The sequence below is a fragment of the Aquarana catesbeiana genome, linkage group LG06 (genome assembly GCF_042186555.1).
Source record: "Aquarana catesbeiana isolate 2022-GZ linkage group LG06, ASM4218655v1, whole genome shotgun sequence".
NCBI lineage: Eukaryota > Metazoa > Chordata > Amphibia > Anura > Ranidae > Aquarana > Aquarana catesbeiana.
The window spans coordinates 380,235,877-380,251,301 of NC_133329.1; the positions used below are offsets into that span (position 1 = coordinate 380,235,877).

General features: G+C 43.2%; 1 protein-coding gene across 1 annotated transcript in view; it reads right to left on the reverse strand.

Moving 5' to 3' along the window:
• Window positions 1–2,001: 2,001 nt before the first annotated feature.
• SPOPL (speckle type BTB/POZ protein like) overlaps window positions 2,002–15,425 on the reverse strand; it is a 76,643-nt gene continuing 63,219 nt past the window's right edge. Inside the window, exons 9-10 of the mRNA XM_073634244.1 lie at window positions 13,061–13,114; window positions 2,002–7,330 (exon numbers count right to left, since the gene is read on the reverse strand). Of these exons, the coding sequence (XP_073490345.1) occupies window positions 7,186–7,330; window positions 13,061–13,114 (199 nt within the window). The 3' untranslated portion in view covers window positions 2,002–7,185. The remainder of the gene's footprint in view (window positions 7,331–13,060; window positions 13,115–15,425) is intronic.

Consider the following 15,425-nt stretch of genomic DNA (forward strand, 5'->3'; position numbering starts at 1 on the left):
GATATACTTTAAACATAATACTTAAATAACTGGAAGAACCAGTTGCAGTAGCTACCTCTCCTACTCTTTTTTCAAAGCATTTCTTTACTACTTTAGTAAAGGTTCACTGTAACCACCAGCAAGAACAGTTTTGCAGTAATACACAAAATAGTGTTCACCTGCTTGCAGCATAAAGTTGTAGCTTGTCACATATGGTCATTCTATCAGACTGAGAACACTTCGTGTCATTTGAAATGCTGCACACAAGCTAAAACATTTCACAAAATGCAGAAATTCAATACCATCCAACAAGCCATATATGTACATATGCCTCGTACAGCACATATTAACATCATATTGCACCAAAGCAAGTATATTTTCAATATCAATAAAAAGCTCCATGTTTTTTTCTATCATTTAAAGTGCTTCAAGTAGAACTTCAGCCAAGCTATGGACATTCAAGTGGTTACACATTCTTCACAAGCAGAAAAACTTTAGAACAAGTCCTTATTGACTTCTGTAGCTACATCCTCAAAGTTTGCAGCCAAAGCTTCTAAGGTTAACTTTCACTTTTTCTCTATAGACCAGATCCCTGCTGCCAGCAGCGAGTTGGTAATTTGTCAACAGAGCACAGCAGAGCAAAGTGATCCAACCTGGACAACTTCATTGCTTCTGTTGTGAATTTTGAGCATGAATTGCTTAACAGTAGCTGTAATTACAGAGGTTAGTGAAAGATTTCTTTAAAAAGACAATTGTACCTTTGTTACAAGATGTAAGGCATGGCACCACTGCCACCTGCTGCACTCCACCTGGTCTGATACCTACCTCTATCTCTGTGCCAGGCGGTATCGCTTTTCTTCACAAAGCATCCTTGCCAGATTCTCTTCATCCTGCTCATGCATGTTGCAGCCCCATTTATTCTTATGGAAAAAGCAAGGCTGTTGACAGCAGGAGGCAAACACAAGAATTGCTTCCCATAGGAATAGATAGGGCAGTGGGATGCATGTAGGGGGGAAGGGCCATTCAGGATAAAGGCTGTGCAGCTCTTAAATCATGGGTGCTCAACCTGGGGCCCTCCAGCTGTGGTGGAACTAAAAGTTCCACAAGGCATTGCAAGGCTGACAGTTACAAGCATGACTCCCAAAGGCAGAGGCACAAGGGGACTTCTTGTTCTGCAACAGCTGGAGGGTCACAGGTTGAGCACCCATGTCTTAAAGGATATGTTAATTTAAAAAAAAAAAAAAAATCACTTTTTGCAGGAAAAAAAAAAAAAAATAAAAAAAAAATGTGCATTTATTTTTTATATTATTATTAGGAGCCTGTAAGGCATTACACCTGTGATCAGTAGATTGCAGGTGCAATTTCAGGCTCCTGCAGACAGTCAGTGTAGCTGTCCAAGATACGGGGAGGCAGCTAATGAATGACAAGAAGGAGCAATGAACTACCTAGGAGCACTCATCAGCGTCCTGGTAGTTCATTGAGAACTAAAAGTCGTCAGCCGCAATGGCTGACGGTAGTTGTAGTCCTCTTATTCACAGAACTTAGTGAATGAATGAATGACACAGCCGGGTGGACAGAGCCCCACACGGCCATGCTTTTTTAGAATTGTGACAGCAGGTGCATGGACTCGGGGGCTGCTCAGTAACAGGTTAAATCCTAAATATAGTTTAACATGTAATACTAAAAGTGAACTGATCCTTAAACAGGGCTGCACCCTGGAAACTGCTGAACAGGGGCAGAAATAAGTACCAGACCAGGTAGGCGGCACTCACGGTGTAGTCATGCCTTTAAAATGACAACCTGCACTAAATCTACAGTTGCCCTGTTAAGCTCATTTACTACTGATTAAGACTATGTAAATACTTGAATGTCCATAGCCTATCCAGAGTTCTACAATAATGTTGCTTGGCCTTGGGGAAAAATGTGACTTGGTAGTTTTGAGACTACAGAAAAGAAGAATGAATAAAATGAAACACTGGCATAAAGCTCAGTTTGTAAACAAAACAAAGAACCAAAAAAAAAAAAAAAAAATAATATGTCTTTATTGTGTGTTTCTTTTAAAGAAGTTTTTAAAAACAACTTGTACACAAACAATCCTGCTATAAATAATAGAACGCTGGCCTACTCATTGCGCTTTGGACCAGGGTCTTGTGCGTTATCACCTTCTAGGCCATCAGCAGCACCTGTGCACAGATTTTCTCTCTACGAAAAAAAGGTTTCAAGTGCTCTCTTACATCTTAGGTCAAGCCTTGAAATGTGAATGTACTTGGGTACCACAGGTCTAACAAAAAAAAAAACTAAATATACAACTGTATGACCCAATAGCAACCATTAAAGCAGAACTAAACTTGGTTTGTTAAAAAGTGCATCATTCGTCAGATGCTTCTACCTGTCAGCACTTTTCTCTGTTACTGTACACTGAGCAGTGCATGTGCAGTTTCAATATTTTGTTCCTGGGATGTTCCAGTTAAGCCATGTGGTCCAGGGCAATCAGGATGGCTGAACCCAGAAAAAAGACCGGGTCAAGATAGAAGCACCAGCCATGGAGGGAAGCGTTGAAGGGGTTAGCGTTGCTAGGCAAGTCTGCTATAATGTGCAAATATGAGGTACATACTTGCACATCATGTCAAAAGGCTGCTGCTGGCCCAAATTTTTTTGATTTGGTCTGGAAGTTTAGTTCAGCTTTAAAAATGGTTCTTATAGGGCACCAAGGCATTATCGATCTTTTTGCTGGCTGTAACATACTTGAGGTCCCAAGTGACTCCACAGATGTTGCCCCGCTATTATCTCAGCGTGCATTGCCTCCCAGGACCTCTGTTCTACTGTGTTGTACACACCAACCATGTTTTAGAAACCATGTTTCTAGTGCAGATTGTAGAATCAAAAGGAGAATCTACTTGCTGGGGTAACACAGAATAAGCTTCTCTTGAGGCCTACTAAGAGGGGGGTTCATTAAAATGAAGCCAAAATCAAGCAGTTATTCATGACAACCAGAACACTACGTATTTTATACAGGAAGTCTTTCACCTTTGGTAGGTCCAAAAGCAGTCCAACTGAAAGGTGCGCAACAATCAGGCCAAAGAAAAAAGCAGAACTGGGGAATGCACATACCACCTGTTAGACTTTAAAGGATGTGTGTACAAAACACCACATGTCAGCCTTTCAATTCTGAGGTATAGTTGCTTGATGCCAAAGAGTCCATGCAGCACCCATAGATCTATTAGGGTGCATCTGCTTGATTGACAAGAATGGGTGGAACCCAATCCTTGGCTATAGCTTAGATGATTGTTCTAAATCATCTAGAGCTGGTGTACCTCTACGGAGACCATCCGCTATAACAAGGGAATTGGTCTTCCTGAAAAAAAGAAGCAGTGGCTGAGAGATACTCTCACAGCCTGAACCAAACCCAAAGAAGTGAAAATTTCCTTTGTCGAACTGGAGCCAGATAGAAGGACAGAGGAAAAATGTCCTGGTTTAGGTGAAAGGCAGAAACTAGATAAGGCAAAAAGGAAGTCCTGGGCCTAAACACCACCTTGACCGTATGCAACCAGAAAGGGTTATTTGCAGGATAAAGCTGGCCATAAAATAGTTTTTTTTTTTGGGTTCCACCAGCAGGTTTAAGGAAAAAAAAAAAAGCTGACCTGATTTGCCCACCCACACATTCAAAGTGATGGGGTATCCTCCCTGCTGTGTCTTTATATTCTCACAGTGGGGAAGAGTTCCCTGCTGTCAGAATACACTAATCAGTGCTTGACACGCTTTAATCCTTAATGTGGGTCTTCTACAAGTATTCCCTGATTTCAGAGATGGATATTTTTGAGCCACCTGGTCAGGGACAATCTGGTCCTCTGTGCCAAATGAATCTGCCTGTCCAGGGACTTGACTGACTTGGCCATGACAGAATAATGGGCTGTGGAGGGGGTCTGAAGAAAAACTGCCCCACAGAAGCAAGAAAATATCTCTGGTGATGGAGGCAATGACAGACCCGGTGGATTCCATGTGGAACTTCTGAGGTTGAATGAAGACCTTTGGGATCAAAAATGGAACCTATGTCCCCCTATAGGTTTGAAAAGTGAACAGGTTGGAGTACAATCCTTGAAACCATCCTGCCACATGAATTAGGGCAATAAACACATTTTCCAGAAAATCCAAAAGGGCTTGAGCAGATCTGCTAGTTTGTGCGGTGACACAGACACAGGAAAGTTGAAGTTGAGAAACAGAGGAGTGGGAGTGAAACTTCAGCTTGTAGCTCTTGGATACCACCTCCTGCATTCGAGTGTCTGATGCAAGCTGCCCAAGTGTCCACAAAGATTAAACACAGCTTCACTCTGGAAAGTGGAGATGATTCTCCATGCCAATGAAGGCTCATCTGAGGATTTGGCAGACTTTGAGATCCAGACTTTGTGGGTGGGCTGGGAGCCAAGCTTGAGGGATCTCTACACAGAGGGCAAAAAAGCAATGAAAATAAAAAGCTATTTAATGGATAAAGGGAGAAGACTTTGCAGTCTGTCCCTAAGCTCTTGCCAACAGTAGCCGGGAAGCCTCCAGCAGCCTGTTTATGTGCACTGCATCTATAAGAACTGAAAACAGTCTCTTCATTTGGGAGTAATAGCAGTGGACTGACTCCTCATGGGCACGCTCATAAGCCAAAGACTAGAATGGCTCATAATCAAACAGTTTCAGTGTCTGATGGCTCAGAAGCCGCCAAGGCCACAAGTAAATGAGAAACGTTTTAAATGGAAGGCACAGGAGAGCGCTTGTGGCTTCTGCTGTCAAGAGTCCACAAATTACTGAGAGATTTAGTCAATAAAGCCTTGCATGATTGTAGTAAACGCCTAAGTTGACAGGGCAGAGGGAACAGCCACACCTGGCAGAGCTAATGAGGATTCTGATGATAGAATAAACTATAGGAGCAGAGGGCAAAAGGATTCCAGGTTGCAAATGTTGGCATTCCTAATAGGCATGCTGCAAGCAGCCCTGGAGCCTTTAGTAGAGTGTGAGCTGAGGCATCTATTACAGCTGCGACTGTGTGGCAATAAGGAAGGCTCAGGGCAAGAGGCAAGACCTTGGGTACCCACAAAACCCAGAGGCTGTTAGCAGGTGGGGGTAAGTTGGCTGAAGGTGACCATAGTCACTCTACATGGGCAACAGGAATGGATCAATGTAGCTTTTTTGCAAGCAAGAGCAGCAGCGGGGGAGACGCTGCTTCCTTGATGCTGTATAGCAGGAAAGAGTACAAAACACATAGGGAAAATAGGGAAGTTCACTGGCTTACTTACAAAGTAAGTCTTCAGAGGTACAGCAAGACCTGAGACTGTGCCTGGGGCTCTGGACCTGAAGTTAATTTTACCAAAATGGAGTCCCTTCACAAAAACAGTGCCCGAAGGTAATTTCCATTTCTATACAATGTCAAGCCAGGTCTTGAAGCAGCATTTCAAAAGCCGGGTTGAGGATGGCCATGCCGGATAAAGTGACTAGCTCTAGCAACATTGTAGAGAATAGTCTTGATTGAACAAAAAAAAAAAAAATCTTGAAGACTAAGAAATAAAAAGGTGCAGTAAAAAATATATTTACACAGCGCAGCTGAAAAAAAAAATTCTATCCTGTTAGGATAATAGGTAAAAAAAATGGAGGCATTCTGGTAGTAAATCGGGTTATCCTGGGCTGGCCCTGCATTATCCAATCCTTCTGTAGGGAGTATAACCCAAAAGGGTAAATTGTTCCTGTATCCCTCGAGAGAGGAGGGAAAAAAAAAAAACGTAGTTAATTTTCTAATTTTTTTTGGCTCCAGTTTTAAAGTAATCCTGTCACTACAACCCAACTCCCAACTCTTAAATGTTTATTGCCCTGCAATTTAAATAAAAAAAAAAAAAAAAAAGAGAAAGGGGAGCTTTAATTGCCGTACTCGACTTCTAACCAGCGTCACCCCCCCCAAAGACTTACTACTCTATGGTCTATCGTTGGATCTCTTCTGGGCTGATTGTTGCCCAGCATCAATCAACCCACTTCCTGTGGGCCACTGGGAAGGAGGGGAGGGAGTTATCCCATCGCCTTGCAGGAAACAGTGCTGATGATTTAGGTCAGTGCTGCCTCATTAATGAGCATGCGTCCCTTGTCAAAAAAAGATAGGCGAAAGAGTACCGCAATGTGTCTTTTGACCAGCCAAAAGACAACCAAAAAAGCAGGTTAAACCATCAAAAAAAAAAAAAAAAATCATATTATATTTTCCTTTATATCTTGACAAAATTGCTTCTGCATCCTTTCAGGATCTACCAAACCTGGGTGTAAGCTATACATAAATCCCAACTTCTGGACTGAGATGCAAACTAGGTTCCCACCCACAGAAGGATGTGTATCGCAGCTCTATGCTTAGGTTGAAATAAAGTTAAGAGATTAACATGCGCGCCAAAAGGTCTCAGGTATACAGATGCACCGTTGTCAAAAAAAGGAAGGTATGTGCAAACAGCCTGAAGTGTGCTAGACCAATGACAAAAAGTATACCAGAGATCGTGAATTCAACCAGTAGCATGTCCAATTAAATAATTGTCTCAGACATTCTGTGCTGACCCACAGCTCTAATCACATTCTTTCAAAGCTCAAGTCACATTTTCAGCCTCCCCTTTTCTTAGTGCAGTATGGGAGTGCAATATAAAGCAACCCACTGATGGCTAAAGGCAATGCAACATGCTGGTTTTTGTAGTCTCACAACATCTGGAGAGCCAAAAGGTTTCCATCTATGACACGGAACATGGACAAAGCCAAACAATTTTTTTCTCCACAGAACAAAAAAAACAAAAAAAACAACAACTATCCTTCTGAAAAAACAGAATTCAGTTATTACCGCATTATAGAGTTAGTGCAATCCTGCATAGCCTGGTCACACGACAAGGCACAGTTTATTTATAAAAACAAAGAAAAAAAAAAAACAAAAAAAAACACGTAAACTGCCATACGCAACAAAACATAGATGGGACCTGCTGAGGGTAATTTAAGGCCATTCAGTGAGTCGGAGATCAACCAGTCCAATTTAAAGCTGTGGATTAGATCACATCATCCATCCACAACGATAGCGATGTCCTCAGTCCCCCGTGGGCACGTAAAGTTGAAGTGGGAGAGAACGGATGCCTCAGCTTGTGTGGTACAACAGTTTGGAACACTGAGTGTCCTATCCTTTATTGGTGGAAATACGCAGTTCGTGAGCATGTTTCAGGACTGTTTTAGTCGCTTTCTGGGAATTCCAAAGGGCGGACATTGTGCGGACGCCAGTGCTCGGAAGGCCTCGGCCACTAAATGTGGGTGGGACTGGATCATAGATTTCCAGCCTGCAGTCTCCATTATGTCGGTTGCTTGACTGAAAAAGGAATACACCAAAAGAGCTTAGTGTGGGCATTGAATAATGATGTCATTTAGTATAAGTCCAGCCCCCCCCCCGCGGGTCAGTGCCTTGAAATTTTCCATATTTTGTCATGTTACAAACAAAAACATGAATGTACCGTATTTTATTGGGATTTTATGTGATAGACCAACACAAAGTGGCACATAATTGTGAAGTGGAAGGAAAAGGATATTCAATTTTTTTTTTACAAATAAATATCTAAAAAACAAATATGTGAAACGTGTGGTGTGCATTTGTATTCCGCCCCCTGAAAGTCAATACTTTGTAGAACCACCTTTCACTGCAATTACAGCTGCAAGTCTTTTTGGGGATGTCTCTACCAGCTTTGCACATCTAAAGAGTGACATTTTTGCCCATTCTTCTCTGCAAAATAGCTCAAGCTCTGTCAGATTGGATGGAGAGCGTCTGTGAACAGCAATTTTCAAGTCTTGCCACAGATTCTCAATTGGATTTAGGTCTGGACTTTGACTGGGCCATTCTAACACATGAATACGCTTTGATCTAAACCATTCCATTGTAGCTCTGCCTGTAGGTTTAGGGTTGTTGTCCTGCTGGAAGGTGAACCTCCGCCCCAGTCTCAAGTCTTTTGCAGACTCTAGCAAGTTTTCTTCTAAGATTGCCCTGTATTTGGCTCCATCCATCTTCCCATCAACTCTGACCAGCTTTCCTGTCCCTGCTGAAGAAAAGCATCCCCACAACATGATGCTGCCACCGCCATGTTACACGGTGGGGATGATGTGTTCAGGGTGATGTGCAGTGTTAGTTTGCCACCACACACGTGTTTTGCTTTTAGGCTAATAAGTTCAAATTTGGTCTCCTGTTAGTTTTCTGCCGCACATAGCGTTTGGCCTTCTTACACAGTGCTCTGTGAGATGTTCAAAGCTTGGGATATTTTTTATAACCTAACCCTGCTTTAAACGTCTCCACAACTTCATCCCTGACCTGTCTGGTTCCTTGGCCTTCATGATGCTGTTTGTTGACCAAGGTTCTCTAACAAACCTCTGAGGGCTTCAAAGAACAGCTGTATTAATACCGAGATTAAATTACACACAGGTGGACCATTTACTAGTTAGGGGACTTCTAAAGGCAATTGGTTTGGCTAGATTTTAGTTAGGGGTATCCGATTAAAGGGGGCTTAATACAAATGCAGGCCACACTTTTCAGATATTTGTAAAAAAAAATTGAAAACCATTTCTCATTTTCCTTCCACTTCACAATTATGTGCCACTTTGTGTTGGTCTATCACACAAAATCCTAATAAAATACATTTACCTTTTTGGTTGTAGCATGACAAAATGTGGAAAATGTCAAGGGGTATGAATACTTTTTAAAAGGCACTGTACAAATTGCCCTCTGAACCCATGAACCATCTTTCCCAACATTTCTCTAGTTGCATTGTTAGCCATAATAGGTCACAAGAGGTGAACAAAATAAGAAAAAAAAAATTGTAAATGTTGAGGCTTGGTGCTTCCTGCTGTAAGCCTGTTGCTCTAGCCCAGTGGTCTCCAAACTGTGGCCCGGGTGCTGGCTGCTAGCCTTTATCCAGCCCTTGGGGCACTATTCCGCCTGTCATGAGCCACTATGCCTGCCACTGACAGCAACAGTGGGGCATAATTCCTGCCACTGACATTAATGATTGGGCGCCGCTCTTACCACTACTATCAATGATGGAACACTATTCCTCCCACTGGCACCAATGATGGGGCATTATTCTTCCCACTGGTGCCAATGATGGGGCATTATTCCTCCCACTGATACCAATGACGGGGCATTATTCCTCCCACTGATACCAATGATGGGGCATTATTCCTCCCACTGATACCAATGACGGGGCATTATTCCTCCCACTAATACCAATGACGTGGCATTATTCTTCCCACTAATACCAATGACGGGGCACTATTCCTCCCACTAATACCAATGACGGGGCACTATTCCTCCCACAGATTCCAATGACGGGGCATTACTCCTCCCACTGATACCAATGACGGGACAATATTCCTCCCACTGATACCAATGACGAGGGAAATAATCCTCCCACTGATACCAATGACAGGACATTATTTCTCCCACTGACACCGATGATGGGGTACTAGTCCTCCTCCTATTGACCACCAACCCGTAGGCCATGTTTAATTTTCACTGATTCTGGGCCTATTTTCGGCTCCCCTAAAGCTGGAAGGGCAGTAAACTGGCCCTTTGTTTTAGTTTGGAGACCCCTGCTCTAGACACTGGCTTTTATTGGCCATTACAGTTAATACAGTTCTGCTTGTTCCCGTCACACTATAAAGACAGCCCTAGGAAATTAAACAAGATGTCACATACTCCAAGAGAACCAGTAGGTGGAATACTGAAGAAGCATCCAAAGCAGCTAAGGCCTTGTACAAATGGACAAAAAAAGGTGTTTGGAACGGCAGATTATGTTTTGGAGCAAAAGGGTACATTGAACAGAATGGCATAGCACACAACCCTAAAGGAAGAAAAGCTTGATCGTACTAAACAGTATCATGCTGAAACAAGGCTTGCAGGATTTGCTGGAACCGTTTCTGTATCCCCTGCTTTCAAATGTCCAAGCCTCAGTGCAGCAGTCTTGCCAATGAAGGAGCCGCATTGTTTTTGCCTACAGAATACTGTGAAGGTAAGCTCTGAGTCCACTAGCCACCTGTGCAGAAGAGAAGGGTTCTGGATTCTGGTGTACAAGATGGCCCATGCCAAAAAATTTAGAGTAAGACATCACTTTTTTTTTTTAACAAGCTGTTTGAGATGATATATGCATGTCCAATGTTGCTTTGGGTCTTTTTTTTTTTCCTCGATTTGTTATTTGAAATGCACACCATTGGAATTAAGCAACTAAGCTATGCTTTTTTTCAAAATAACAATTCAGCATTAGCACCCTCCAGGAAAGATTTACTTTTAGATGGTTAATGATGAACTGTGTATTATGTTGTTGCAGTTTTGTATGTATGCCCGTACAATGAGCAATGTATTTCCATTGCTATATTACTATTTTCTATTACTATACCACATACAGTGCTGTGAAAAAGTATTCACCTCCTTCCAGATTTTTTTTTTTTTTTTTAGATCTTTTAGCATGCTTTACTTTGTCAGAAAGCTTCTATTGAAGGGATTTCTTTATTCAACAGGTCTGGCAGTAATCAGGCCTGGGTGTGCAAGTGAAATTGAATTCAGCTTTCCAAAAAATGTGGTTAAGCATAGTCCTTTCACGATTTAGCACAGTGGGGGCAATTACTTTATTAATTACACACAGGGCCAGGCAGATTTGGACAGCTTTTTGCCCCTTAATATAGTTTAAAAACTGCATTTTGTATTTACTTGGGTTATCTTTGTGCACTGGGTTCACGCTATTGTGAATTGGATGCAGATTTCTCCGCATCCAATCTGGATCAGCTCTCTAAGAAGCTATTTTACACATCTCTGGAGCGACTCCGGTGCAAATTGCACAGGAGTCCTGTGCGTCTTTTGGTCCGTTTTTGGTTCAAATTCAGCCAAAAATTGACCCGGCTCTGTCATAACATAACAGAGTGGCTGTTCCCAGTTGCTGCCACTTTGCTATAATACCACCATGGAATATTTAGTAGCAAGGAAATTTCACGGATTGACTTATTGCACAGGTGGCAACCTATCACGGTACCACGCTTGAATTCACTGAGCTCCTGAGAGCGACCCATTCTTTTCACAAATGTTTGTGGAAGCCGTCTGCATGCCTAGGTGCTCGATTTTATACATCTGAATCCAATGATTTGGGGGTGTACCAATACTTTTGGCAATATACCGTAAGTACCTGTAATAAAAAACTTACTAGCCCTCCCTTGGCTCAAGTACTCCCTGCACCTCTCTGTTCCTACACCACCACTTAAGGAGCATGCCTATTTTTGACACCGTTTACAAGTTAAAATCTTTTTTTTTTTTTTCTAGAAAATTACTTCGAACCCCCAAACATTCAATTTTTTTTCAGTCACACCGTATTTGTGCAGCGGTCTTACAAACACAATTTGTTGAATAAAAAAAAAAATAAATAAAAATAGTAAAGTTGGCCCAATTTTTTTTTTTATATTGTAAAAGATAACATTACACCAAGTAAATTGATGCCCAACATGTCGCGCTTCAAAATTGCGCCTGCTCGTGGAATAGCGACAAACTTCGGCACTTAAAAATCTCCACAGGCGACATTTAAAAATTTCTACCAGGTTATCAGTTTTGAGTTGGAGGTCCTCCTGTGCTAGAAATATTGTTCTTGCTGTAAAGATCGCTGCGATACCTCACGTGTGGATTGAACACCGTTTTCATATGTGGGCGCAACTTACGTATGTGTTCGCTTCTGCGCACGAGCTTAGAGGGGCGCTTTAAAAAAATTTTTACTTTTACTACTCTTTTTTTTTTTTCCACTGTCCTTTTAAAAAAAAATAATAACTTTGGATCACTTTTACTCCTATTACAAGGAATGTAAACATCTCTTGGTATAGAAAAAAAGCATGACAGGACCTCAGATCTCACATTTACACTTAAAAGCAATAAAAAAAATTAGAATAAAAAGGCCGTTGGGCCGAAGTGACGTTTGACGTCGCTGCCATCATCCAATGGCATAGAGTCGAGTGGGGGGGCCATCATTCCCTCACTCGACTTAGTGGCAAGCAGGGTAAAGGATCGGATCGTCTCCGCTGCTACCGACGGATCTGGTAAGCGGTGGAGACGAGCGGGACGCAGCAGGGGGGGGGGACGACACACACACACACCTCTCCCACCGCCGATAAAAGGAATCTCATGGTGAATCCACCGCAGAGACTACTTTTATCTTAAAGCGGACCGCCTGCCTTTGAAGAAAATACCGGGGTAATGGCAGCGATCTGTTGCCATAAGCCAGGTATTTAACGTCAAAGGACAGACGTATAGTGGCGGCGGGCGGTCCGGAAGCGGTTAAACTACTTTAAATTAGTTATTTCCTAATCCCACAGGTCTCTAGCAAGTATTTAGGACCTGACAGAGCCTTGTGGTGCAGACATGCCACAGGGTGCTTTGTCAGGTCCTAAACACTGTGATGCTTTATTCCTGACTAAAAAAAAAATGCCTATCAAGAGGTGGGATCTGAACATCGCAGGTGGGTGGGTGGCTGACACTACACCTCCGTGCTTAATGCACAAAATCTATTTGATGCTGTGTAGGGGGGGGGCGTGCAGATGAGAAGTACTTCAGTTTGTGGGTGAAGGTCCGCTTTGAAGATTACCTTCAGAGAACTTTGCAATTATCTTGAATGAGTACACCATGATTTCCTAATCGAGACGCAAAATGCATCAGCACAGGGTATCTGGAGGAGTCAGGGCTACCCGTAACCTATTCACACAGACATGAAATGTGTTATAGCAACTTATAATCGTGTTTAGTGAGGGGGCAGCTACACTGATTACCAGGGGCTGTTTGTTCAAGCACGACCAGAGTGACGCTAGGCGGAAATATTTCAAGTAAATGCATCACTCTGCCATGTACAGTATGTACATATCCACCCTCCGTGTTTAATGCCAAGTACTCTGCTTCATCTACATGATATATATATATATTTTTTTAAATGAAGCTCTTAGATGCACACAGGCGCAGCTGCTTTGTTTACTTTTCAGAAAGAAGCGGATTTCTGTACCAGAGACACAAGACAATGAAATTATAAGCACTTACCTGCCATTCCAGTTTTTGCCGTCCTTGCAACCTAGTTGCCTGAGAAGACTACATCTGTAAATAAAGAGTGTTTAGAAGCAATGTCAACAGGATAATGCACAATATAGAAGAAGATATATACAATTACTAGATGGATTTTAAAATGAAAGGAAAAACAGAATTTTTTTTTTTTGGTGACAGCCGAGGTGGCGTCCCCGTACACCATTATACAGCACGATGATGCACTTTTAGCCCTTAATTAGGCTTTAAGTCGGCGAGAAGATATCTTGTTTGAACAGAAACACTTTTTATGCAATGTATTGGAATTCCGTCTATCCCATAACTATTTCTGGTACAAAAGCGATTTCTACTTACAAATTAAAGGCGTAGCTATGGGCGCCAAATTTGCACTGAGCATAGCAAATCTTCTTATGGCCGAATGGGAAGACAAAAATATATACGGTAAGGAATATAAAGGGCTTCTATTTTACAAAAGATTTATTGATGACCTGTTTTTAATCTGGGAGGGGTCCTTATCTTTAGAAATATTCATGGAGACATTAATAACAATATCAGATTAGATTGTTTTTGTTTGTGTGCAAAATCGTCATCAAATGCAGCCTGATTAGTGCCCATCAGTGCATTAGTGACCAGCGGCAATAAAACCCTTTGTGCTGCATTTGTGGCACCAGTGTCAGTGTTTATTAACCCTTTCATGCTGCATCATAAAGGGGTTAATTAGCACTGCCACTAATGCAGCACGAAGGGGTTAATTAGTTGCCACTGGTCACTAATGCATCAGTGACCAATGGCAATACATTAACCCCCTCCATGCTGCATATTACAAATAGCACTGTAGATTAATTAAACCCCCCCCCCCTAAAATAAAAAAAAAAAAAGTTAAGCACTGCAGCCTGCCACCATGTCACTTGCCATCGCAGCCTGCCACCATGTCACCTGCAGCCATGTCTCTTGCCACCCACAGTCTGCCACCATGTCACTTGCCATCGCAGCCTGCCACCATGTCACCTGCAACCATGTCACTTTCTACCGCAGCCTGCCATCTGCAGCCATGTCACTTGCCACCGCAGCCTGCCACCCACAGCCTGCCAAATGCAGCCATGTCACTTGCCACCGCAGCCTGCCAGCCACAGCCTGCCACCGCAGCCATGTCACTTACCACCCATGTTCCCCTGTGTAACCTTCCCCTCACTAACTTCACTTGTCACCTTCATCGGTGTCCACCTGTGTGACTGTCACCTTCATCTTCCTTTACCTTCCAAGTTCCAATATCCCCTCTGGTGAGTGGTTTCTGCGAGTCGGGCCATGGGTGGGAGGAGGAGAAGAAGTAGGGCACTAGGGTAGCCGTTGATCTGATCCAGCAGCACACAGAACAGACACCAGACGACCATGTCCCTGTTGCTGTCACTCCCTCTCCATGCCGCCGGGTGGTGGGCCACGGGTGCCAGAGAAGGAGGTGGGTGAAGAGGAGACACTGGAGAGTCAAGATCACATCAGTCCCTGATGCTTGCGCCAGAGAAGGAGATGGTGCCGATGTGGGTGAAGACAACTGCAGCACTAAGCAGGGCCTCGCTCCCAGCTTCACTGAGTGAGTGAGAGTTTGTGATGTCACTGGTTGCTAGACGCCAGGTAGAGGAGGCCCTAGCAACCAGTTCTGGAAGTGTAGGGAAATGGTGACTGTGTCCTAAATTTACCCGGCATCAGAGCAGTGCGCACAGCGGCACAGGCGGTGTAACCCCTGCCCTTGGTGCACGTACCCCCAGGGGGACAGGGTAAGTGCAGGGGCCCTAGATGCACCTGGGGTCCCTGGAGAGTGCCCGGCACCCCCCCAATGTGTGTCACCCAGGGCGGTCCTTTAGTTGATATTACTCATTGTGCACTCAGGTCATTACAAGTGTAGTTCAAGGTAAAGCTGTCACTATTCAAAATGACAAACATGAGTAATCCCCGTGGTTAAGCTACAGGTCTCCGAGTTGTCGGATAATACCAAAGAATGCCTTAGTAATCCATAAAGTTGTGTGTATATAGTACTCATGGGGGGCAGGCTTTAAACCCAAATTCAGATTTTGCCACCATGCAAAGTTTCCATCAGACCAGTGTCATATTTACACCAATCAGCCATAGCATTATGACCACTCTCAGGTAAAGTGAATAACATGGATTGTCTCGTTAGAATTGCATTTGAAGTGGGTGGGATATATTAGGCAGCAAGTGAACGTGTTATCCCTGAAGTCGATGTGTTGAAAGCAGGAAAAAACGGGCAAGCGCAAGGATTTGAGCAACTATGACAAGGGCCAAATTGTAATGGCTAGACGACTAGGCCAAAGGAACTCCAAAACTGCAGCTCTTATGGGACGTTTCCGGT